Consider the following 27,976-nt stretch of genomic DNA (forward strand, 5'->3'; position numbering starts at 1 on the left):
GACAGGGCTCCTGTGAGGCAGAAACACAGCAGCCTTATAACCTCTCCTCTGACACCAATGAGACACACTCACACAAATACACTTTTTACACTGGCAGAGCTCTTGCCATGTATTGCAGTTGCACCTTTAATGTGTTTGTGAGTGTGTGTGTGTGTGTGTGTGTGTGTGTGTGTGTGTGTGTGTGTGTGTGTGTGTGTGTGTGTGTGTGTGTGAGAGAGAGTCCTTCACCCAGCTATTGGCAGATCAGCAAAATGTTATCTCTTTTGTCAGCAGACCCCCATTCAGCCTGTTTTTAGCTGAAGACAATGGAGCTGGATTCAGAGACCATAATAGTTGTGGTTGCATATGTCTGCATCATAATTAGCTGTGGTGTATTTTTTATTCAGGTTTGAATTCTTAAAGTCTAGTTGATCAAATGGATCAAAGTGTTCATGAATACCATTCCTAAAAAGATCCTCAGACTTTAAGATTAAATTTTTTATACTGCTCGCAAATCCAAATACACATACCAAATACCGTCCAGACGAAATATGTTGAATGAGTGGATTCCATTGTGTTTGACAAGCTCCCCCTGTAACAGACACCTCATTCTATCAGTCTGTCTGAATGCCTCTTTGGGATGGAAGATGAGCTGGAGTTGAGGAGCTGTGGTTCCTGCTTGAATCAATAATACTGCCATATAGTGTGAGTACAGGGGGTTGGGGGAGGAAAGGAAAAATGTTGCAAAGAGGAGGAGGAAGAGAGGAGGAGGCAGCTCAGCCCTACATGTCTGGAGTAAGAACTGATGGAGTTAAATACATCTATCCTTCTCTCTGTTTGTTGTAATAGTGCAACCGCTTCTCATTTTTTCTCCTTTATCATTCACTTCCTCATTCTCTGAATATTGTCTCTTTAAAAAAATGTAAGTGAGGAACTATTCTCCATTTCCCATATGTGAGTTGGACGTGATTAGATACTACGTCACTCTAATACGCACTGACTGAACCAAGGACACGTCTGCTATCAGAGCTAAAGAGAGGGAGAGAAAGCTATCCGTTTTGAAAGCTTTGTGAGGGTGCGTGTGTGCACGTGCATGCCTCTCAGTGGAACAAATCGCCATGACATGATTGGCGTGGTGGCTGGTTCCCCTCCTGCAGTGTCCATCATGTTTTATGTATGTTAAGCCTGTGCCAACTAATCCAAGAGGCATATTGGTCTGCTGTAGTTTTGCTTCATAAGCCTGCTGCTAATCCTCAAAGCATATTGCCACATCTTTCAAAACTAATGTCTTTTATGTATGTACACTGTTGGACTTGTTAGAAACTAAAGTGCTTCATTCATACTCTTAGAAACACAGTTGATTTGATTTAAATGTCTTAGAATACAGCTTTTAATTTAGAATTGGTCCTAATGTTAACTTCTTTATAATTTCCCTTTATCTCCAGCCCCTGAGGCAGTGAGAATATTATAAATTGTAATAGGAGATTAAACTTCCCTCACCATATGGTATGAAATATATACTGTACATGAGGCAGCACACCACTCTGTGCCCTGCAGAGGAATAGATCAGTGACACTCCCATGCGCTACAGGACAAACGCAGTGGTTTGGCCATGTGGACATCGATCAAGTATAAATCCAGTAGTGCTACAGTCTGTTTTTTATAATCTTGTAATGTCAGGACAAAAGAATCAGAAACTCACAGTGTTCTGTTAAAAAAGCACATACCCAGATCAGAGGGTCAGATCAGAGGAACACGCTCACCAGCAAGTCAATGGAGCCTTGAAAAGGGAAGGAGGGGAAGGAAGAAGGATGCTGAATTGGCAGAGTCTTGCACTAAGCCCGTGACTTTGCATAGTGCAGGTCTTTCTTTTGCACACTCTGAAACTGAAACATGAAACTCCAGTGGAAGTTAATCATTTGGCGTTGGACCGTGAACGACAAATCAATGAAATAAGTTTCTGTACAACCCTGAACTGAACTAAGTATTTACTGAAAATGTGCTCAGTGTTCTGTTTGTTGTATTTACTACTTAAATGCCTACACCCATTAGTTATAGCTGTGTTTTACATTATGTTCAGGTGACAGCTAGAGAGTCGAACCTGACTGGAGGGAAAGCATAGCCTGATTGTTGTGCTTGCACAGCAAACACATGCTGCCATTGAAAGGGACAGGTGTGAGCGTGTGTTGGCTGAAGGAGTGGTCAGAAAAAGGACAGGTGGCTGCGCAGAAGTTAAACTGTGTGTGCGTGTGTGTGTTTGACTACAAAGTTAAAAAACAACTGCTGTATATGTGTTCTGAGGTGACGTACACTCTTTAAAGCTAAACACGTGAAGCAGAAGCAGTTTGTGCAGGCCTGAAAGACATGTCAAGACAACACTTTCCTGCTAGTGTTTGGTTCCTGAAACCAAGCACGTCATCACATTAAGACTCTGTACAGTTGAAGTGTTGTTAGTGTGGACCATGCACAACAAACAATGACGTAACGATTTAACAAGACAGCCTTTTCTTAGCTAGTTCCTGGGCTTACATCATTGTACTGAAGTATTCCTCTATGGAAGACAAACGTGTGTAGATAATCTAGAGCTCTCAACTTTCTTTAAAGTTGATTTTGGTTGCTTTGTTCTTTAGAGATCTGGCTGTTTCTATCAAAAAGGCTGGCATGGTGGATTGACTGTTGGCCACATACAATGTCTCCATGACATGCCTGCTGTGGCTGTCTGAGCCACTCTGATCATTTTGTCAGAGGATTGGGAAGTTAGTCTGTCTCTGGATGGATTTTAAGTCATTTTTACTGGATAAGCCTGATTTGTTCATCTGTTGCAGGGTCACCACAAAGTGTTGTATATTCTTTCTTTTTTTTAAACTTTATTTATGAAGTTTTGGGTTTATACAACATATAAATATGAACACACACATATCGACAAACTGAACTTGTACAGACAATACCCACATTAACCCCACCCATCCCCCCGACCAAGAGCACAACCTAAATGCAGAGCAACAAAGGAGATTCAGGAAGAGGAATAAACAGAATAAACAAAATGACAATGCAACATATGGTAAAAATATTGAGAATAAAAAAGAACAATAATAATAGAAAAATAAATAAATAAATAAAAATAAAAAGAAGCGATAATCTGACATTAAGTGAAATTTAGCAATTGACACATATTGACAAGTAGCAAGGAAGGCAACACCCAGATATATTGAGGGGGAAAAAAAGATAAATAAATAAAGATCTAATGCATAAGCATCGTTAACAGCAGCAAACATGCCAATCAAGTGGGCAGCAGTCAGCAGGCATCAGAGTCAACTCCTTTACAAATTCAACAAATGGGGACCATACTTCAGTAAATTTGTCAGTGAAACCTCTCAGTGCATGTCTAATTTTCTCGAGTTGGAGCAGAGATAGTATATTCTTCATATTATCAGTCCACAGCTGGTAGAACAAGGAAAGGTAAAGGCTGAGTCTAATTTCAAGACTTTTGTTATCCACCCTGAACATGAGAACTTAATTGTATATCTGAAAACTATGAGTCTCATTAGTTTTCAGTTGATTAAGAAATGCCTATCTTTTAAAAAATAATCAATAATAGTATCATGAAACACCATTTCCTCTTTTTTAACAGCTCCATACACTTGTGTAAACAGACAGATGGATAGATGAGAAAATTGGGGTCAGTGCTTCTCACCACTAAAAGAAAAACTGTGGCAGCCATGCACCCAAGCTTATAGTCACTGATGGTGCAACCTAAAAATGAATAGTATGAATAGTAAAAACACTTTACAATACAGTGATTAAAAAATATGGTAGAGCACCATGTTTGCCTCTCAGTCTTCACCAAAGCTTCTATCAGTAAAGCCAGATGTGAGTGATGCTCTGTAAAACTCTTAACGTTCTCAACATCTTACACTGTGAACCAATGTTACTGAAGTCTGTACATCAAATTAAATACTTAAACCTACAAAGGTTCACAAAACCCCTGCCTTTGCTGCAAGCTTCTGATAAGTAGTATACCACCAGACTTGTGTTTGCACATGTACTGACTGTAGTCTTATTGACACAGAGAAACAATGACAGGTGTTGGCCTGCAATCAACAAGCATATGGTACAAACACGCAAATATAGAAGGACAGAGCAACTGAAACATGATGTTAAAGAAGTCTCTTTTTGGGGGGAGGTGCAGATGTGTTTCTCAATTTATATGTCTTTGCAAAATAAGTGTCAAAGATGGTAATTAATAAATTATGGCTTTGTCCCTCTACTTTCAGAGGTGTATTCATGTAAAGGTATGGTGCTAAGCCTCAGATTAGACAGCTCTGCATCTTTTAACAGATTAGTCAGAAAGATGATACGTTGCTTGTAGATAAGTCTGACAAATAGAGAATATCCTCATAAGTACCATTGTCCTGCTGGCATCACATTAGCCACAGTGGTTAAATCTTCTTTACCCGATTCAGCACTGATGCACCTGTAATGGTATTTTAAGGAAAATTCGACACGTGTATTAGGAAGGTTTTGTAGCAAGCCTTTAAGTCATTATCACAAGATGCTTGATTAATTCAATGAGACTTCGAACATCACAAATGCAGCTTTATTTTTCTAATTTTAACTATTTATCATTTTCTACTACTTATCTAGGATTGCAGGAGTTTTAGCAAATTGACCCAGACGTCTCTCTCCTCAACATATTTTTAACCAAAGAAGACAAATGGACAGATTTCCTGACCCCCTCCCCCCATACCTCCACTATGAGGTAATACAATATGTATAGGACAGATGGTTACAGCAGAAGGAGTTGGGGAGTTCTTCAAAACCCCTGATTAGAGTAAGCCTTTTTATCATTACATCAGCAGTACGCTGCATAAGCACATCAAAGTGTTTGGTCAGATGAGTTCTGACTACTCGCTACCACCAGGTACACATGAAATATTCAAGACAGATGACCTCCATGTCCTTTCTGCTTGAAGAAAAAGGTTGTTTTTTCATCACATCTCTGCTCGGATAAGTTAATACTCCTCCAAAGGAACGGATTGCAAAAGTATCTTGGCTGGTTGTTGTTGTTATAGTATGGTGGTACGTTGTGTAAGGCATCACCAAATAAAAGCTGTTGTGGTTGCATCAAACATAATGCTACACTTAGCATTGTGTTTGTTTTGGTAATTTAAGTATGTAAATACACGGACAAAGATGATTCCTTAATGCTAGCAGGTTGTTGTTTTGACCAATCTGATGATTTGACTTGAGCTAGAACAACAACACTATCAAAGTTCAGCCAACCCTTACTGGCTGTGTGACACATTTCATGAATGTGTCTGTACGGGGGTTGTAAATTGCTGCTCATGATTTCATTTTGGGTTTCATGATTGACATGTGAAAGGAGGGGGCCCTGTGGCAAAACCCACACCAGCAATTTAACCCACTAAATACCACTGTCACTTGCATCAGCTCACACACACCCATGCACACACACACACACACACACACACACAAAGTGGCAAACTATGGTTTTGAGTAGGGATGTACATTTTAAGTATTTTCCGTGATCGATTTTTGGAAGTGTTAATGATCAATTATCGATTCATCAATAAAAAAAGACATTATTATTCTTATGTCAAAAACAATGCCAAATATGGTTTTTCCGCCTAAATTATATTTTCTACAGCAACAAAATGTATATAACTGACGGTATTGAGTACGGGTAACATGTTTAACATTGTTTATCAACGATCAGGCTCATAAAAATATTCTCTGCGGACATAGTCTTATAATGTGAAGGATCATAATACTAACAGAAAGTACTTCAGACTCACACAGTCCAGTTTTCTGTCTACTCCTTATTGAGAAAAATAAACATGTGCATTCGGTCATGTGTCAGCTGGGAGTGCAACTGGGTCATAAATAATCAGTCCAGCGGCAGAAAAGCTCAGACGGCTCTGATGTTGCTGCTCTGCAAACATAGCGTACTAGCAATTTCAACCAGTCTATTGGCTTTTTATCTAAAGGTGGGGAAATGTCCTGTTTAAAGTTGTCAACCTTCGTGTCGTTGTTGGCAGCAGTTGCACATTGATCCTCTTTAAAAAGCGGAGACCCGACGCACAGCTGCAGGCACCAGCTAAGCGTCTCCGCTGTGCAAAACACCTTTAACAGCTGATTCACATCGAAACATGCTTTAATCTTTAGACACCTCCCTGATAGCTGGGTGTAATATGAGACCACATGATGTTTGTTCCACATGACGGAAAATTGAAAACAAAAATGCATGTTTCGAGTAATTTCTTAACAATCAATTTAATCGATAATCGATGAATTGTGTACATCCCTAGTTTTGAGAAATGAAGCCAATGCGGAAGTGCTAAAAACTGCAGTTCCTGGAGTGTCCACCTGAGGCTGGCTGCAAAGCCCCAGAAGCCACATACACACCCGTTCTACAAATCCCATTATTATAGCAATAATAAACATTTGTGTGAAAACATTCAAAAACTGATTTTGGTCTAAATAGCCAATTTCTTTGTAGAACTTATTAGTTTTAAAGATATTTATTATGAGTTTTGCATAATGAGGGGCATCACTGGCTTAACTGACAGGTGGGCACATTGTAGCTGTTGGCGAGGAGGCTAAAGGCCCGCCTCAACTCCACCTCTCTGCTTCATGCTAGGTCTTAGGTTGAGTTAGCATTTCCAGCATGATGACTGCAGTCAATAGTCTTCTAAATTGTGCTTTAGGGTGACATCACTAAGACTATGTTAATGTTTTATACAATCTAATAGACAAACACACACACACACACACACACACACACACACACACACACATACACACAAACACACACACACGCACACACACATTCATACACACTCACACACACTCACACACAAACATTGGATAGCATCACAACTGAGCATGAGATCATAGCTCTTGCCCACAAATTATCATTACTGTCAATTGTGCAGCTCTTTGACTAAGTCCAAACCATGCCTATTATGTAACAATGAAATTGCATATCATTATCCGGCTCTCTTACTAATAACCTGGCTTTGGTAAATGCCTGATTCTGATTGGTCAAAACTCCTTGACAACAGATATTAATTCTGAATAGCTAAGACAACAACAGGAACAATCTGATCACAGATACCAAATCAATTTGCGGAAATTACACTTATCTGGACAAACACTAATTCAATAGAAATTCATTAAACATCCAACAGTTGACTATACCTGAAGGATCTTAATCTTCAATTGGCATTTTAACAAGACATATTTCTAGGGACAAGTTTCAACACTCAAGAAACTGCATTTAAGTGCTACCTCATGTCATTTTGGCCTGGTATTTGTAATTCTTCATTTTCATTTCTGTTTTCTTGGAACTTTATCAGTGTTTGTATTTATTTTTATAACAGGAGACTCTCCAGCAGCTGGTGATGATGTCTTTACCAAACGTGCTGATACTGGGCAGGAACCCTTTGTCTGGTAAGTGTACTAAATGATACAGCCATATTATTGTACTGAGTAATGCATTCACCAAACAGAAGATGATTCATACCTGCTACAAGACATTTGCCTGGTTGAATGAGTGTACCAAGCATGCGGGCAGTTCATAAGAAGGTTACATGCAATGTTTTCACACTGAATCAGTATCCAGTAATGTTAAATGATGCATTGCTTTGATGTAAAAAACAGATTATATGATTATTTGTATTTAGTATTTTTTCCCACTGGACCTTTTAGCCTATGATGTTGATGATCTATCTCACCATAATGTAACCGTTACTGTAAAAACATATTGATGCATACAGTTTTCCATCTCACAACAAAAAACATAAACCAAAGCATAAAAGTCTTCTGCCATGGCTTATTAAAGATCTAAATCTGAAGTGTTAAAATCATTACCCCCCTCTTGCAGCAGAGCCTTGACCTGCAAAACCCTGCCATGTTATTTGATATGTCTGAGCAGCAGCTTCAAGAAACAGTAGCTCAGTGTCAAGTGTTTGCATTAAAAAAAAAACATTTTGAAGCAGCTTGACCTTAGTAACCCTGACTGCTTCTTGATATCCCCATATGACCTCAATGAAGTCACAGAGGAGAGTCGATAAGTAGTTGAAGATCCTTGTTTAAAATTGTGGTATACTGCCTGCTGAAATAAAAGCTGTGTTTGAAGAGAGGAGAGCTATGGATAAGACAAGTTTTTCTTTTCACTGATGTACAGCAACTCTTACATCAATTACTTCTGGCAACACATTTGCAAACTCCCACCCTTTGTTGGTTATGTCGCTCTTGGATAGAATATCCCCATCAAGATTCACAGTATGTGTACATTTCTGCAAATGTTATCACCACCTCTCGAAACAGAATTGTTTTCAGGCTTAGCTGGCAGAGCTTGTTGAAAGATATTTTACCTTTGCAGGCAGGTGAACTAGCTTCCTAATCCCTGTTCTCTCACAGCTGCTTTTAACACATTTTCAACACAGTCATTTTTTTTTTACTTTAGGCTGTCAACACTTCTCAATAATGCCTCTTAATCTTCAATATACCCTCACAAATACAAAAGCTGAACTGAACAACAAGAGGGTGCAGTATGTACGCACACATAGGACTTATGTTTTGAGCCACAGACCAAGGAAGTTGTCCAGTCCTGTTTTAATCAGCTCAGAAACATTTCAAAGGTAAAGTCCATTATTTCACCAAAAAACTCATTCACGCTTTTATTTCCTCTTGCCTTGACGACTGCAACTCACTATACTCCTGTCTCAACCAAAATTCAATTCACTGACTTCAGACAGTTCAAATTGCAGCAGCTTGGCTTTTAACTGGAACTAAAAGATTTTCCCACATCACCCCAATTTTAGCATCCCTGCACTGGCTCCCTGTTGTTTTTAGGATTGATTTTAAGATACTTTTAATCATGTTCAAAGCACAACATGGACTCGTCCCTCGTTACATCTCTGAGCTCTTATCCCCCATAACCCAGGACGCAGTCTGAGATCCTCTGGCAGTGCTCTGCTTGCTGTTCCACGGTCTAGACTAAAAACTAAAGGCGACAGGGCCTTTGCTGTCAAAATCCCCCTCGACTGTGGAACAGCCTGCCAGAGGAAATCAGACTTGCAGAGTCAGTACCTCATTTTATCTCACTACTCAAGACACACTTTTATCATAAAGCTTTTTTTATTTTATTTATTTTAATCTTTAACGTTTTATTGCTTCTCTGCTTTTATTGTGTTTTTAGTCTTTTTGTGAAGCACTTTGTTACTTGTACTGAAAAGTGCTATACAAATAAAGGTATTATTATTATGATTGTGGTTATGGTTATGATTATTATTATTATTATTATTATTATTATTATTATTATTATTATTATTATTATTATTATTATTATTATTATTATATATTTATTTGTCCATCATGTGTTCCAAGAAAAATGGTGCTGCCCCTCTGGTGCAACAGTGCACACCAGTTTTATTTATGTAACACCGTCATCTACTTTGGCAGTATTTTTGAAAGGGATTTTCTAATCATCTAATAGTGATAACAGCCATATGCAGCACATTTCACAGCTTTTCAACAGCTTTGTTTGGGTATTTCATTCATTCCTTTCAGTGCTGCTTTCATAATAATCCAGTCTCTTCAAAGTGAAGTCAGGAGGAGTTATTTCATGAACAAACCTGCAAAAATATGGTCTGCTTTACTTTCACAGCAGTGCATACCATGCATCATACAGACATTACCGGGTAAATCTTCCAGATCTGCAGCCTTACACTCAGCATTAGTGAATATCAATAATATACTGAAGTAGACACATTGCAGACATGAGGGCAGCTCAAAGCCAGTGTCCAAGAGCAGGCAGAAAGCATGAGACTGCATTCCTCAGGGTTTCTTCTGCCCTTTACCCTCTAGCTTGTCAGATAATCATTCAGTCAGTCAGACCAGTGGTGGTTGTGGAGTCTGGCTCTCTGGCCCAGTGGCCGCCAGCTGAAAGTCATTGGCCATGTGGCTTTTATTATGCTCTCATTAGGGGGCAGGGGACGAGTGTGTGTGTGTGTGTGTGTGTGTGTGTGTGTGTGTGTGTGTGTGTGTGTGTGTGTGTGTGTGTGTGTGTGTGTGTGTGTGTGTGTGTGTGTGTGTGTGTGTGTGTGTGTGTGTGTGTGAGTGCATGCACATGTGTGCGTTTAGTTGCTGGATGGGGGAGGGGTTTCGGTAAAACTGTGAACTGTGGGAGTGCACTGTAGTCCCCCCAGGCTCTGGTTTACCTTTAGCTTGCCTTGTATACATGGGCATTATAAGACACACAGACACACACTTTGTTGTTCAGCCTGTCTGTGGATTTTGTGTGGGTGATCTGGTCTGATCTTCTCTAAACACAACAACTTTGTAACTTTCAGATAGTCTGCGTGTCGCTTGCTGCTTTACTAAAGACTCCTGAAATAATCTCTTTCAATCTCTGACAGAATGTGGGTGTTTTAAATCTTATTTTGAAGTGTAAATATTTTAGGAATCAATTGAAACTTTGGTTTGACAACACTACAAACATGGTTTTACATTCAAATACCCCACAATAAACACTTTGTGACAGGAGCAACAGCAGCAGAAACAACTGTTGACAGCTGACAGAAAGCATAAACTTAGAGACTTGACAGTTGTGTGTTTGTATGCAAGTTTGAAAGAGAAGATCAGAAACAGTCGGGTCTGCTGTTTTAGATATACAAGTCAGTGTGTAGGCAATTGTTTATTGAGTCTACAGAGTCTTTTTTTTTAATGATGTGGAGTGGTTTGTCTCGATAAGAAGGAACATGATGGATGGAAATGTTGGTGTATGTGTGTTCAGGGGAATGATTAGGGGTGGAATTGATACTATTTTATCAATATCAATGCCATTGTCGATTCTGCTTATCAATCCAATTCCTTATCAGTTCTCCTAACGATTCCTGAGTATTTTTTTGAGGGGAAAAAAAGTAGTTCTACACAGTCTTCCGCACCAAAAGGAACCATTTAATTTTTTCCAAAATTATGTCTGCACAAGACTGAACATAAACATATTCAACTTGAACATACTGAACAATAGGTTGACCTCATTCTCGGCCACGTGAGTCCAGATCTGGACCCTTGAGCCTGGGCGAAAATACTTTGAATTTGGAGAATAAAAACGCTTTTTCTCCGGGGGTCATAGCAGAGGTCCACGTGAGTCCGGACGTGTGCCCTGGATGTCCTGGAGCCTGGAGGAAAATACTTTGAATTTCTCCGTGGTTGAAGGAGTTCTGCGTCGCAGAGTGTGTGACGTAATGCAACATACCGCAACGTGACGTGACGTCGTGCTGGGAAATGAATCGTTGAGAAGAATCGATAACATTTGAGGTGTACAATTTCGATGGAATTGATCAATTGGAACCGGTTCTAAGTCGGATCCGGTTTTTGGATTCCCACCCCTAGAGATAAAGCACCTATTTGGCACAAATGATATAGACACTTGCCTGACTTCTTGCTTATAACACAGACCTCAGTTCCTTTGCCACCTTTACTTGATGACTCTTGACACTCCATCTTGCGTTATATATCGAAAACACTGAAATAATGTGAAAACAAGCTCCAGTCAGCTCAGTCCTCTTCTCCAAGAGGACGAGTTGAACACACTCTGGCATGCCATCAATGCAATATCAGATTGCTTGTTCCAATTTCCCAACTGACATGCAAGTCATAGGGTCCAAACTGACTCTATCAATCATGTCGGAGGAGGAGAGGATTGTAGCAAATGATTGCACCGCACCGAAACCGACATTTCTTTATACACTCACATCCTCACACAGATTTACAATGGCATCACAGGAAGAAGGGTTAGTCACTGTCCGCCCAACCTCTTGTTTCCTGCAAGGGGGATAAAGCAGAGAGGGAGGAAAGGAGGTGGGAAAGGAAGCAAAGATGAGTTAATGCAAACACTCATGAGGCGCACATGATTTGTAACAATGTTGAAGGAAGGAAGGAAGGAAGGATGGGTGGGTGGATGCGTGCTGCAGAGAATAAATGGATGGATGAGGCAAATGTGTGTAGAAAGGGGGGATGAAGAAAAGAAGATGGGTAGCGCCTCCTTGAAGCCTCTTTACTGCTGCTGCTGGAGGGAGATTTCTCTCCTATTTTCAACCTTGCCTCTCTGCCTTCCTCCTGCTCTGTTTCTTTCTCTTGACTTCTCTCTATCTGTCTATCTCTGCCTTGTGTTTGTGTTGCCTTGCTTTTTGGTGCAACCCCTCCTTTGTCTCATTTCATTTTTTTTTCTTTTAAGCGATTTTTCCCTCTTGTTCTCTCTCTCTAGCTGCATTAATTATGTATTCTATGAGGGGCCTTATCTTTCCTACGTTGCTCCAGTAGATTTGCTGAGCTAAATCCCTTTCCTGACTGGAACAGGTTCCTATGGCTTTAATAGAGTTCCACTAAGCCCTGCAGCTGTGAGAATTGAGTTTTATCTGCCTTTATCCCTTTAAGTTATAATTTGCTCGCATTCTCTGTCTATGCAGAAAATGTATTTTTATACAGTAACCAAAATGCTGATGTGTGGAAGGTATTAGGTGTTAGGTATTCCAGTGTTTTTACACAACGCTGACTGAACACCAAACACTTAAAAGCCCCTGAAAATAACCCATTATGGTAGATCAGCTGAGACCTCAGTTGGCAAAATATTAGAGACCTCTTATAGGAAGCTTGTGTTGTAATTGATTTTATTCAAAAGCAGGTTTTCTTTCTCACCTTAAAGGGATAGGATTTTTGTCCTGCTTCTTCTTGGTCCCATAGTGTCTCTGATCACTGCCTGAAATGGAAATTGTTGTTGGATTGTCAGCTTTAGTAGCTTCATAGTCAGACAGTGTTTGCATAAGACAGGTCTTTTGGGGAACAGAGTTTCAGATGCTATTAAAACAACATTTCTTTTATTAAGCATCAACCTGACGTCATAATATTTTACTCTTATTGGTGTATTTCTGACTTCAGGAGCTACAGTACAGCTCTTATCCTAACTTTTTGAGTAGAAGACACATGTTTTCTATGCTGTGATGTCCCCAAGCGGCAACCTTCGGTCTCAAACTATGAAGCCCATGTGGAAGTGTTATAAACTGCAATTCATTGAGAATCTGCTTGATGCTGGCTGCAGAAACACTGGAAACCACATAGACACCAATTAAAAAAAGACGATCTTTGCAGCATCAATAAACATGTTTACAGCCTGGTTCAAAAAGCGGCTTGGCTCTACGTAGCTAATTTCTCTATCGGCACACACTGTACGGGGGGTGAATTTTTTTCTAACGCGACGGTTCAGAAGATATTAAGATTACGAGTTTTTGCCCAAATAAGGACATGACTGACTTGACTCCTGGCCGGGAACACATAGCTATTGGCTAGGAGGCTCAAACCCCGCCCCTTTACGTCACACTATGCCTGGTTGAGTTCCGCATTTCCAATATGGCTGCCGCCGTCGATTCGCTTCAAAACAGTGCTCAGGAACAGATGGGTGACGTCACTGTCCGGATACTATGTCCATATTTTATACAGTCTATGGATGTCCCACACAACAGCTCCAAGGTTTTTCTGAAACTAGAAAAACAGAATTCATATTTTTTTCTTTGTTGTGGTACAGAAAAAATAAATAACCTAATCCTTATTTATTTCCCTTGACAACATAAAAAACAATAAAACATTAGCCTCCCTTGATGTGCAAACCTACAGTGAAATCAAATACAGAGGGAAACAGCTGCTGCAAACCTCACATTTTCCACCAGTATGGGAAATGACGTCATGTTTTGGTTTGTCCCTTTTAAAGTAGAGTTTACTCTCTCCATCAATTATTTATTGTCATTAGTAAACATTGGTCTCCCGGTTAAAAAGTACTACACCATGACTACACAGATGCCTCTGTGCTCAATAACACATTGACTTTTGCATCCCCATTGATTGGAGAGAAATGAGAGAAGGGAGGATGATTTGATTGTGTGGAGGATTCTGTAAACTTGATGGATGGATGCTGTCAATAAGACACTCTGCTTTGGCACACTGAGCTTCCCAAAGGTACTGCTTGGTCATGTGTTTCTGGCTCTCTAAATTGATGCTTTACCCAGACAGTCTATCTTCCTCCTCCGGCAGAGGTGATATATTTTTAGACATGCGTTTTATCTGTGATGTGAAGAAGTAGGTCTACTCATCTGATTTCTTTACTTTCTTATTTAAGTCATTTAGAAAGCTAAAAAAAAGAATCATAGATAATCATAGTCCTTCTGAATGCCTGTAATTTAGCAGTTCCTGCTGTAATGATGATGATTGGCCTTCACAACAGAGAGGCAAAGAGACCACCCTACACAGAAAACATGCTGCCACTAATCTGGATTTATCATTATTAGAGCCGGACAGTGTTAGCACTCACTGCCCCGTGGGCCACATGATGAGCTGGCTTATCATGCACACACACACACCCTGCTCAAAATAGGGGAAACACACTTTCCCAGTATAGACACAGACACAGATGCTCACAGCTTTCATATACCACAACAGTTAGTCACTGTCATACACACATACACCACCTGGTTTAGTATTGTACAGCCCCAGATATGATGAATGAGCTCAGGCCTGTTGAGCAGGCTAGCAGCTGTTTGTCAGTCTCAGCGGTATCTGATAATGTGTCCTGACATGTGGAAGAGTACTGGAAGCTCCTTCTGCCAACTTGTGACACTCTGGAAAACATTGTGGTAGTGTAAGAAGAGCAGAGGGGTAAATACGTGGAAAACTGTAACAAGCTAAGAATCAAGTTAATTGGTAATATAAGTGTTTGTGGGACAGAGAAAAATATGCCATCTCAGCCATGACCCTAAAGGAAATGTCTTCAGACAAGTGTCAGGTCAGGTAAATGTAAATAACAACATAATTATTTGCAACAAGTCTTCATTAATCACAGGATACCTCAATCTGCGGTGAAGTGCTTGAGGCAAAGATTTCTACTAGTATCAGTTCAACATCAATAGAATGTATTTATCCTCCTCTGTGTGTTTGTACTGCTCCTTTAACCACCAATCATGATGAATCAGATAAGACAAAACAGACACCAATGGTTGCTGTGGTCATAATTCTTTGCATCTTTGTGTTTTCCTCTTCAGAGCAAGGTCTGGAGGAGATGAAGAAACTTCTGTTGCTGCTGCTAGGCTGTGCAGTCCAGGTAAGGACACACTTTTTTCCTAAACACTATTACACCCAACATGTGTGAATGTAAATCAGTTTTCAAGCAGCAGTGATCCGACAGGAATGATACATTTAGGCATTTTGCCTATTTGATTCATGATTGAAATCCCTGGACAATAATAATGCCCTGGACAGGCTCCAATACGTGCAGAACTCAGCTGCCAGGGTTCTCATGCACACAAAGCCCTGGCAGCATATCACCCCCACTCTCATTCACCTCCAGTGGCTCCCTGTAAAGTACCGCATCACCTATAAACTCCTCCTCACCTACAAATCCATGCATGCCCTTGCCCCCCAATACCTGGCTGACCTCCTCTACCAACACACTCCATCCCAGAACCTAAGGTCTTCGGACCTGGGTCTCCTCTCCATCCCCCGGACTAAGCAGCGGACCTTTGGGGACAGAGCCTTCAGTGTGGCAGCCCCCACTCTGTGGAACTCTCTCCCTCCCGGACATCCGCAGTGCCCCAACTCTGGACACTTTTAAGAAGGCAGCCAAAACCCACCTTTTCCTCAAGGCCTTTCCCCGTTAGATATCCCCACCTACCCCCCAGACCCCCAACCTGACCCTGTGAAGTGACCTTGGGTTTCTTGAAAGGCGCTATATAAATATCAGATATGTTTCCCTAAATACAACCGCTGCTTCTTGGAAAACTGTATATCAGAGCTGCTTCTGTCTTGTGTCTGGAGGTTGGTCTACTAACCTCCAGTTGACCTGCACCTAAGTCTCCATCATCTCAGAAATGTTCTACACTCTCTTTCCTCTCCTCCCCCCTCCTGTTTCTGTTTACAGTGTGAGCAGAAGGAAGAGTACATTGAGCGTATCCAGACTCTGGACTTTGACACCAAAGCTGCCATAGCATCTCACATCCAAGAGGTATGTGTTCTATATAGTGAACAAAGACAGAATCAAACTGCTCGGGCCATATTATCAGTCACATATTGGACAGTATGGTAATAGATGACTGATGCAATATTTTTCTATCAGAAAAACGTGTTGCTGATGGTATAATGTTTGTTCATTAGGTGACTCACAATCAGGAGAATGTAGTGGACTTGCAGTGGTTGGAAAGTGGGGAAATGCCTCCCGAGGACACAGACAGCCTCTCCAGGAACCTGGCTTTCCACCTCAAACGCCTGGTGGACGAGAGGGACACACAGCTGGAGGTAATGACACATATACAATGATTTTGAGTGTTGTGTGCATGCTTTGGTAGAGATTCATTGAGCTTTGTTGGTATTTCCTGGAACAACTTAAAGGTGCAGTGTGTAGAATTTAGCGACATTTAGCAGAACAGACTTATACTCGTTACTATGTTTTGTATGAGGTGAGTGTTCGTGTGAAATGCACCAGTTGGAATAATCATTCTTATTATCAGAGCTGAGAACATGTCTGTTAATTGTCTGTGTTATTTTATCAACTTTTAACATGGATTTTATTTTGAAAAACTGTTTTTGGAAACCAAGGACCAAGAGATCATCAACTATGATATACTTTTCCGCTGGTTTGTGTTGCGTTTCCACGGGTGCAGTACCTCGTGTCACACACCAGTTTTTTGTACCTGCTCTGCTCTTGTTCCAAGCGAGCTGAGCCGATACTCAAAGGTGACATTGAACAACTGGCGGCCACTGATTGGTCAGGGAATGTCATCCCCGAAGAGTTAAGACGCCCAACACAGGAATCAAACCTGCCATTTGTTGTGTTTGTGTCGCACTCAAAATGAAGTGAACGCAGTTTCGCTCAGCTGTGTTATGACAACCCCGCCCACCGTGAGTCTGTACTCGGGCTGGTGGAAAAGAAACCCAAACCGAGTAGAGTCGAGTCGAGTCGAGTAGGGCTGGAACTGTGTGGTGGAAAAGGGCCATAAGTTAACCTCTTTGGAAATGTTTTGAAACCTTCAACTTCTGTTAAATTAGATTTTCTTATATGTCATTTTCGTGTTTTCTGACTGTACTCCAGCCAGCCACCAGTGACTTCACTTCCTTAAACCACCAACCTTCAAAGATACTTAGAGTCATAACCCTGCTGACACATCTGTATCATGTAGTGCCAGCCATGGAGGAGAGGATTTGGGAAAACTTCTTGACACTGTACATCAACAATGTATGACAGTTAACAGATTGAATGTTATCTAAATGAAAGTCTTTGTTAATGGATTAACCTTAAAGGAAGTTTAGTTGTTGATGAGCTTTACACTTCTGCTTATCATGCATCACAAAAGCTTCTTGTCCTTAAAGGCAACCGTCGCTTCATTGTCAGAAGGGGTGAGCAAAGGAGCATTTCAATCTAGAATCTGACCTCTAGGTATCAACCAAAAAAAGATTGCTTTTAACATAATAGACCAAAGCACTTCAGGGAAAGTGGTTTTGTATTCTCTTTTAGTGTGAGACAGAGTTTATCTTGGGTGTTTAGTGTTTGTAGATGCCTATGTCAGATTTTCAGAATCTTGCCAATGAAACAAGGAAGAACTTTTGTTCAGCTTGTGTGGAAACTTTTCCCTTTTTATGCTGTTACCACAAGAGAGCAGCCTCAGGAAGGAAGGGCTGAAACCGTTAACTGTCTCATAGATGGTGTGTGTGTGTGTGTGTGTGTGTGTGTGTGTTTGATTGATGTTTTCAGTGTGCGTGTGTGTGCGTGTGTGTGCGCGCGTGCGTGAGTGTGTGTGTGTGCGCGTGCGTGTGTTTTGCTAAGTTTATGCGTCATTAAATGAGTTTCCAACCCGTAGGATGCAGATGCCCACAACTGATGTCGTTGATTTGTGTGTGTGTGTGTGTGTGTGTGTGTGTGTGTGTGTGTGTGTGTGTGTGTGTGTGTGTGTGTGTGTGTGTGTGTGTGTGTGTGTGTGTGTGTGTGTGTGTGTGTGTGTGTGTGTGTGTGTACACATGAGTGTGTGTGTCAGGGGTTCTAATAGCCTCCAGATTATCACTGTGTTGCCCAGCCGCTCTCAATTAAAATCCCATTTCCTGTCACGGGCCCAAGATCAAAATAGGCTGTGTGTGGAGCTGTGGATATATGTTGGACCCTGTTGCATGTGTTGTAGTTTTAGGTGGTAGGGTACTTTGGATGAATCCATGGATCCGATATCATCTTTGCTTTTTGTAAATGTTACTCAAATTGTTAAATCCTTTTTAACTAATAGTAACACTGACTAAATCTGCCAAGTTTACTTTGAAGCTCCTGCAAGGAGTTTTTTGCCAGTTTGGCTGAAATGAATATTGATTCTTCTTTGTGCCATAAAAACGCCAATGAGACCATCAGTGACAAGATTGATGATCTTTATATTGTAATTTTTAATGTCTGAGAGGTAAAGAGGTAATCTCTTTCTGCCTTCCATGGTCACCATCAGACCATGTGAATGATAACACTTAAGAAATTTGGCATGCATACCTGAAGTACCAGACATTTAATATTTGAAAGAAAAAAGTTTTCTTTTAAAAAAATATAAAGAAAAATAACAAGTTGGCACATAGAACTATAAGAGATAATATGTTGGGTGCTCAAAGTTTCCCTCATTAACTGCTCCTTCATCTTTGCCTGTGCTCTTTACTTTTTGAAGTTGGGAGCACCAGTCCTACCAAATAAAAAGTTATCTTCGAGCCCTGACTGTGAGGGCTGCTTAAGAATGTAGGCAGCAAGATAACCCAAGACAGCTTTGTGTACAAGTTTTGGGCCAAATAGGCAGAAAGCAGAAGTTCCTCACAGGAGATTTAAATACAGAAACAACACGAGACACACTGGCTCTGGTCCCGACTTCTTGTCATCATGTTTTCTCCTGAGTCTGGCTTTAAGGAATCAAACATGCAGTCACACAGCCTGCCTGAATTCTATTACTGGTCTTGAAAGCATAACCATTTCATGCCCTCTTTTTCCTCTTTTCATCCAGTATATCGTGGAGTTAACTCAGGAGAGAGACTGTGTGCAGCTGTCTCCACTGACTCCCTATCCTACCCAATCTCCTGGGGATTCCCCCAGCATGAGGAGGACCGAGAGCCGACAGCACCTCTCTGTGGAGTTGGCTGATGCTAAAGCCAAGATCAGACGCCTTCGACAGGAGCTGTGAGTGCTGTGACTTTGTGATGAGTAATTTCTGGAATTGAGCTAAGAGAAAAACAGAAACTGTAGGTGATTCAATCTATAAAGTTGGTCCTTAACAAGCTTGAGAATTACATTTAAAAGGTGTTCTTCTAAGAGAGCTCCCAGTTCAGTATCTCTTACTGTGATGGTTTTCAATCTGAACTTATGTTTTCCAGATGATTATTGGCTTGTTCTTGTTATGCAAGTTTGAACTTGTTTTCTTTCTTTGGCAAACTTATTTGAAGAAGGATCTAAAAGTGACAGAAATCTTGAGAGAGTGAGAGAATGAGATTCCCTAATTTAAGGCCCCCAGTTGGGATTGTGAATCATTTGTCTAAATTAACCTTAAAGCCATGAGGGTGCTCTATTTTGGCGTAGTCTGCTGTGGGAAGTTATTTTTTGCAGTTCCAGACCTGACTTGATAACCTTTTTTAAAAAAACAATGTTGGAGTTAAATTTAGAGAATACGTTTTTTTTTATAGCTACAGCAGGCATTTGCTGTGAGTTTAGGCTCTTGGTAGTCAACCCCCCCGGTTACTGAGAGTTTTAATGACTATACTGAACTAGTTCCAAATTTTATGCCAAAAGAGCAGCAGTGACAATTCAGAAAGGAACTGTTTTTGAGACCAGCCACCCATCTCTCTATAAATCTTTATTACATACGTTAAACCAGACTACTGTAATGTCACACTGCTTCACACAAACAAACAGACCCCTATCTCAAACCTATGTGAGGTCTTTTAAATCTAAACTGTAAATTCCTTCAAGATTCAGTACTCACTTAAAACCATTTTGGATCAGATTCCTCCATGTCTGGCCAAATAACACGGAGATCCAACTTCCATTCCAGTATTTAAATGCCTCTTTCACAAATACTTGGGATGATTTTTGTTTGATTGACTGAACTACTGAAGTGTGTCAAAAACAAAAACGCCTAGATGCCCAAAACGTTCAACACTAGGTCATATTTGAAAGCTGATATTTGAGCCCTGTATTTTGCAGGACAAATTATTGTTTCCTTGTCAGGGGCGTATTTGGGGCTCAATGCCAACAAGAATTACGGCTCTCTAACAGCTGGATGATTGAGTGCCGGTCACCACCAGCATGGCCACTTTAAAGCATCGACAAGCATCTCTCTTTGATAGAGCCTGAACTCGCTGTGGTTTTCTTACTGAAAAGATCCGACATTCATCACCGTAGACATCTCTCTTCAACTTCCTAGACCTACATTATAGGTCAAGGAACATTTCCTTAGAAGACCTAAATAGGGTTTAAGAACAACATACCACAGGCTAGTGAGTTGTTTTGTTTTGGTTACTATGGTACTGTGATGTGTGGCCATCACATGACAATGCCCGTTCATCACAGACCAGGAACAAAAAGGCTTTAATTCTGTCCTTGCAGAAGTATTCTGGTCACATGGTTTAAGTTGTTGCTCTGAGGCAGAAAAGGACTGTGCTTGTTGTGTCTCAGTGCATGCGAATGCACAGATATTGACTCTGCATTTGTGTAAAGATTTTTTTGTGTGTGACTGTGTCTTTGTCTGAAGGAGAACAGGTCAAAGCCTGAGGGTATGGTTCAGTGTTCCCACAGTGGTCTGTTTGTTAATGTTTATGTTGAAACTACCATGTCTTCGCTGTTTTGGTTCACACTTCTGTTTGAGTTCAGATATACATTCAGTTAAAAACTAAGACACAGAGTCTTGTTTAGGGCTTTTATTCCTCAGGAAGTCTCAACCTGATTCCTAAGCAGTAGAAAAAAACAAAAAATCCTCTTCTATTTGTCTGCCTCATTAACTACTAATAGATCTTATACATGTGTATTTAATGGGATCAAGATATCATCTGCACTCACACAGTTGATCAGGTACACCAATATAAAGCAACACCTAATTGCATGTTTTGGTTTAAACTGTTTTAGATTGATTATCATTGGTGCTATTCAATTGTATTGCATTATATAAGTTGTACTATAACCCCCCTTTAGTAGAATATCATTGAACATAAGCTAAATAACATGGACATCTTTCTGTGGTTCAGTACAGTTCAACAGCACAGCAAGCAACTGTATTGTGAGAGACTGCCTAAGCTCTTGTGAGGTGTACCTGCATCTATGTTTTGCTGATATGAAATCAATATCTACACACAAACTGAACCAAGAGGCAGAGCTGGGGCAATCACAAGTTATCATCCGTGTACCTCAAGAAGACTCTTTGGGTTTGTTGTGAAACACAAAACAACCTGAATGTCAGTAGATCATTAACACATTCCATCTTAGCCTTTGAGATGCATGAAGGCAGGAATGTTTGTGTGGCTCACATTAGTGACAGTAGTGACGTATAAGACACCACACTTCATGTGCACATTTTTCAACACTAGTAACAAACTGATCACATATTGTGGGAAGTGGGACTTAATATTTAACTCAGTTCCAGTCAGGCAAATGAAAATGATTTTTGTCACCATGTGAGGGGCAGAAGTTGACAGGCAACTCCTTAAGACTGTCTCATTCCCTGCTTCTTGAACTACCATCATGAGTTTGTAAAATTAATACAGTTTTAGGTTTCACAATGTTGAAAAGGTGAGTGTTCAACTAAAGGTGAACCAACTTAATGTCATATGGCGTTTTTCGATAGCAGGAACTTTACCCCGGAACTAGGGACTTTACCCCTGAGCTACGTGCGTTTCGACCGGAGGAACCAGGGTCTAAATTTAGTTCAGGAGTAGATAATCTCCCCCCTGAAAAGCCCCTGCTTAGGGGGTAGTACTTTTCAAAGGTCCTGGGACCTTGTGGAGTTAACACAGAGGGAGTTCCTGGGAATGCATACTAGTTTAGTTTTTTATTAAGATTTCAAAATAATATTTAATATTTTTTTTCTCCATAAGTCACTGGCCTGATTTGCACAATCTACCCGGGACTTCAGCCCGCAGTCGAAACGCAGACAACAATGGGGGCACAGGAATCTTTTTGTTCCGGGGAAAGTAGTTCTGGGGGCTAAAAGACCCCGGAACTCTTGGTCGAAATGCACCTATAGCTAGATATTTCCTGTGATGTAGATGCTAGTTTACAACAGCATGCTATGATGTACATTCTAGTTGTGATGGTGACGTCTTCTACATAAGTGTCCTTTTCTTTGTTGTCAATAAGGCAGGATGTTTTCCTCAGAAAGGGCCAAGAGTTTGGAATAGTTCTCAGCAAAAAAAACTCACTTCGACTCATATAAAACCATTTAAAAGTTGTCTTCATTCCTCAGCTTTTCAAATACAGCAGTGCATACAAGTATTTGAGTGTATGCTTGTGCAGATGCATTGCGTGCTTAACCATTAACATAAGCGGCAGAGCCAGCTGCATCCATTATATGAGCCCAGAGCTAATCTGCTATGCTGGAGCTGACAGGTGTTTGTGATCCGGAGAAGGGGAGCTGAGAGGAGGATGGGGAGGGGGGGTTTATCTGATAGAACCAAAACAGCAATGGGTAAAGGAACATCCTCCCTGCATAGTGACTTCACTGATTCCCTTATAATAATGCTGGGTTTAGGAGTTAAGATAAATAGATACATGTGGGAGCATTGAAATGCACTCAGAGGCTCCACCGAGCTTGATTCAAATAGGACATCAGGTGTTCAGTGAAGTAGTTTAATGCCAACAGACACATAAAAGGCATACACAATTCTAAACACAGAACAGCATCTCAGAAGCATGTCTGTTTCCTTCAAAGCAGTGAGACACAGTGTCCCTTTTATAAAAGAAACCTGCAGAATTTGGACACACAGACAAACTCAAAAGGACAACACATTTTTTAACTCTTGCACAACCAAAACTAAAATGTTCTCCTTTTCTTATCTAATCGTATCTGTTGCCTCTTAAATAAGAAGATGAATTTGAGCCCTAGGGTCAGACATATGTTTACCACAGTTATTTTAAGCTGCTTTTTTTACCCCCTTTCTGTTTGTCATTGTGCGTTACCCCCAGCGTGAAAAAAAAAAGGTTGTTTATTTGTAGCTGATTCTAAGGCAAGACACAGGAAAGACATTGTGTTCTTCAGACCAACGCAGATCAACTCATATCGAAAACAACTCCCTTTTTTTTAACTACAGAAAAATAGGTTAGCTGGCTGACTGAGGTTATGAAATCAGCATGTGAATAGCTGATTTTTCTAACTTTAAATCCCCTATTATAATTGCAGATGCTGACTTTGCTGTGTGTGTATGCGAGCAATAGATTTTTAAATAATAATCAGAATTTGAATTAAAATAGTATCTTTAGTGTATTGCTCAGAAGGCATCGGTTCCAAGCTACTGGCTCACAGAACACAAAGGAAATCAGGATGAGGGAGCTGACCATGTAATGACAAACTATTATTTGCAGCTATGTCAATAGTTTGCTGCCATTAAATGATTTATTTTCAGGCTTTGAAATGGAAACAGGCCTACAGGAATGTCCTTAATACTCTGAAATGATATACGCTCATGCACGCACTCTTAAAAACAAAGGCCTTGGCAAATGATTTTTGATGTATTGCTTTAACCTAATTGTAAGAGCAGAAAGACACGTCACATTTCTGCTTTTTGCTCCTGAGAATTGTGTATCTTTCAGTAGATTCTAGAATTTTTCTGTTCTTTTTCATTTTTTTCCCTGCCTTTAACCCCTCTCCTCTCCCATCTATTTTTCAGAGAGGAGAAGAGTGAGCAGCTTTTGGACACCAGGCAGGAGCTTGAAAACATGGAAGTGGAGCTCAAAAAGCTTCAGCAAGAGGTAACATCACACCAAACACACAGGCAGCCTCACACAACTAAATTCACACAATACCACAAGCATTCATATGATTTTATCTCCCCCTCACCCGAAGCTTTATCCTCCTTCTAAGTACTTTGTTACTGCAGCACTGCCAGGCTGTAATCAGCCAGCAAGTGACTTAACTCATTAGAGGCTATTAGAGCTATCTTTAGTCCTGCACATGGCTTTTGATTTGGATTGGGCGGCATGCTGCCTGGTTGGCTGACAGACTGGATGCCGTAAACAAGGTGGATGAGTGCAGGGCATGGGGGACAGTGCGTGTGTGCAGATACGTGTTTGTGATAATTAAGAGTGTGAAAGAGTTTGTTCTTTATCCCTTTACGTAACAGGCAGCTCTGAAGCTGTTGCTTGTTCACAGATAAACGAGTCATTTAAGATAACACTGAACCCACTTGGAAAAATAAGGAAATCTGTACCTAGGTTTTTTTTATTGACCATATTTTTTAATTTCCACTTATTATTTAGAGTGATGTGCTTTTGTTAACCATCGTTTGGGGAGCAAACCTTTTCAGATATGTCAAATATATTCCCTAATAACCACGCTGTTTTGTTTTGTCACGTAACTCCTGCAGAGCTTCCAGTTGCTGTCGGACGCTCGGTCCGCTCGGGCCTACAGAGACGAACTTGATGCACTTAGAGAAAAAGCCATTCGTGTGGACAAACTGGAGAGCGAGCTGAGCCGATACAAGGAGAGACTGCATGATATTGAGTTTTACAAAGCCAGAGTGGAGGTACACAAATACTCATGCATAATTATAGTGCAAATAAACAAGACAGTATGTGTTTGAAAAAGATGCCCCTGGGTGTACTTAAGCATCACAGAGTTAAGACACTAGCAATAAGTCTTATTTATATTAGTTCTAGCTATTCAGCGAGATGAATATGCAAGACCAATGTACACATTCCAGAATGTCATTGTTTTTTTTGTATAAAATGCAGAACTAGAAATAGTATTTTAAGTATTTCATTATGTTGCTCACTATTCATGCATAGCATCACTGCCACTCTTACATAAACAAGATTAGAGGAGATATACTTTCATGATTCCCTCCTGGAAGGAAATTCTCTTGTTAAAGCAGCTTACAACAAAAGACCAGGGAATACAACAATATACTTAAAGTTAAAGTAGAATGATGTTAAAGGTAAAAATAAAATAGAGCAACTATATACACTATTTACACTTCTAATTTATGAATAGATAAGATAATGTACAGAGAAAATTGCACCAGGTTGTCAAAAAGTGCACAGTATAATGTTTGTGAAATGAATGCTGCAGAGTGAACAATGCACTACACATTAACTCTAACTAGAAATGCATTATTGCATTACAACTTGGTTATGTATTCAACACGATCAAGTTGTATCCATTTCTTCAAAATTTGGTATACAGTAACCTCCCTGTGAAAATGTGCTTTTGGAGTAAAAGATCCAGACTCATGGGGGTAAAAAGTTGTAGTGTAAACCACAGTCATCCATTTGGACCCAGTGTAGACCTAAATACTAAAATGTCCAATTCAAAAGGTGTTGAAAATGTTGGTTTTCTCCCTGAGCAATAAAGATTTACAGTTGAAACATTAAAAATAAACTGTTTGAAGCTATAAAATGAACGGCTGTTACCATTTCTGTTACTATGCTTTGTTAGTTGCTGCTAATATTACATATATTGCCATTAATGCAATTATCATTAATGCTAGTAACAGTTCTGATGTTAACAGTTATAAATATCATTTTCTAGATGACCTCTTCAGTACCGTTTTGTACTTTCTGCAGTGTTGGTGTTTTGTTGTTTAACTTGTATTATTTGCTGATGTGGTGGTTTTTGTAGGAGCTGAAGGAGGACAACCAGGTAATGTTGGAGACGAAGGCCATGCTGGAGGAACAGTTGGATGCTAGCCGGACACGATCAGACAAACTGCACCTTCTCGAGAAAGAAAACCTGCAGCTCAAATCCAAGATCCATGATCTGGAGATGGTGAGATGATGACTTCATAGATTAGTTTTCCATGTTAGGTTTTAGCAATAATGAGAGGAGCTGGTTATCAGTTATAGATTAGAAAAAAGCAACTGAAAGTCGACAAGTCCAGTCAATTCAGCTGTCATGTACTCAGCATTTGTTTAATAAACTGTTTATCTCTCTGTTATCTCCAGGAGAGAGACATGGACCGTAAACGTATGGAGGAGTTATTGGAAGAGAACCTTGTGCTGGAGATGGCTCAGAAACAGAGCATGGATGAATCTCTGCACTTGGGCTGGGAGCTAGAGCAGCTATCAAAGACACCAGAAATGACAGAAGGTAAGAAGACAATAGAGCCAAGGATCTTTTTTAGGAACAGATAAGTAAAAGGTTCCCTATGTTGAATGGCTACTAGAGTACCAAAGAAGGGTGTTAAGGAAAGCGAACAGAGTCAAGCTAAATGACCTGGTGGTAGATAGTCGTCTGAATTGGCCATGTTGAAGGTTGCAAAGAACTGACTAACAAGGCTTTGGTCATTGGCATCTTCCCCATGGCTTATACCAGCCTCCACTAGGTTTTCTTTCCACTTGGTTGAGACCTTTAATTAATATTCAGTGGCTCCTGGAGGATAATCTGTGCGTTTGGATCATAAAAGCTGCTAAGAGGTTTAAGCCGCCTGGGATCTGGATCGAGAGTTTCTTTATTTGTGTGTGTGGGTGGGCTGTTGTTTATTAAATGGCACTTTAAAAGCATTAACATCTACAAAATAAACCCTCAGGCTTTCTATTCATTAATTCTTGATGGATTTATGGAAATCTCAGAAGTAGTATCATTAATTTTTTTCTTTCGGTGACTGGCACCTCTTGATTTTCTCTATGCTTTGCTTTAACACAGCTTTACTTGTATTTATTTTTAATCCATTCCTCTGTGAGAATATGACATACAATCAATATTTTTGTTGCTGTCATTCATTCAGCCCCTCAGAAGTCTTTGGGAGAGGAGGTGAATGAATTGACCTCGAGCCGCCTGTTGAAGCTGGAGAAGGACAACCAGACCCTGCTGAAGACGGTGGAGGAACTTCGAGGAGCAGCCGGTCAGGATATTGTGTCGAAACTTTCAAAAGCCAGCCAGGAAAACCAGAGACTGAGCCAGAAAGTAAGCAAAGAACTGTGTAATCGGTGATTCTAATTTCATGTTTTTTCATTGAGAGAAATATGACACAAATGTAATGATAAGATTATACAAACACATATATAAACCTTCTAATTTCCTTAGTAATCTGCACCCTGCAACATTTAAAGTATAGAAATACATAAATAAGTAAATTAAAACTTCAGCTTTACCTGATAAAACTGTAATACATCGATAATTGTATTCAGTCAGACAACTCAAGTATACTTAAGATAAAGTTTATTGCAGCATACAGTATTGTGTTTGGCGTCTGGGCTCTGAACCTCATTACTCCTCGTAGATTATTTAAATGCAGACATTTAGGATGCCGGGGAGGAGTTAGGTACAAAGTTGTGCCTAACTTGTGCACACAGCACTGAGCAGCACAGCTGGAGCATTTGCAAAGCAGAGGCAGAGACAGGGAGACTTGCAGCTTAAATAGACCGCCAAATGAGGATGTTGAGATCAGCTGATAGGGAGGATGATGACGTGTCAGTATGAATGAGCGCAGCCCAAGTTGTCTGCCTGAACTAGCTTGCAGGCGGCGCTCCATTTATGTCAATATTGATTACTCTACATAATGAGCACTTACACTTTTTGGCCTTGAATGATAGTTTAATTTGATTATTTTAATACTTTTGCTTGAGTTTCCAGGCAAATAATTGTCAGTCTAAATTGTATAATGCCCCAATCCCTTTGTACTGGTGTAATTTCTTGGACTACTTTAAGGGCATGAGAGATGCATCAGTGTTAAGGTATGCCAGAGATTAACAGTCTTGTATCTGTCTAAAGACACTTTT

At 40.3% G+C, this 27,976-nt stretch overlaps 1 protein-coding gene across 1 annotated transcript in view; it reads left to right on the forward strand.

Annotated features, from left to right (window-relative positions):
- Positions 1 to 27,976, forward strand: part of LOC117811584 (girdin-like) — an 82,624-nt gene that overhangs the window by 30,582 nt on the left and 24,066 nt on the right. Inside the window, 10 exon segments of the mRNA XM_034681944.1 lie at positions 7,383 to 7,452; positions 15,099 to 15,157; positions 15,974 to 16,057; positions 16,207 to 16,347; positions 19,065 to 19,237; positions 23,929 to 24,010; positions 24,625 to 24,783; positions 25,878 to 26,024; positions 26,201 to 26,345; positions 26,983 to 27,161. Coding sequence (XP_034537835.1) covers positions 7,383 to 7,452; positions 15,099 to 15,157; positions 15,974 to 16,057; positions 16,207 to 16,347; positions 19,065 to 19,237; positions 23,929 to 24,010; positions 24,625 to 24,783; positions 25,878 to 26,024; positions 26,201 to 26,345; positions 26,983 to 27,161 — 1,239 coding nt within the window.

This window comes from Notolabrus celidotus, chromosome 4 (genome assembly GCF_009762535.1).
Source record: "Notolabrus celidotus isolate fNotCel1 chromosome 4, fNotCel1.pri, whole genome shotgun sequence".
NCBI lineage: Eukaryota > Metazoa > Chordata > Actinopteri > Labriformes > Labridae > Notolabrus > Notolabrus celidotus.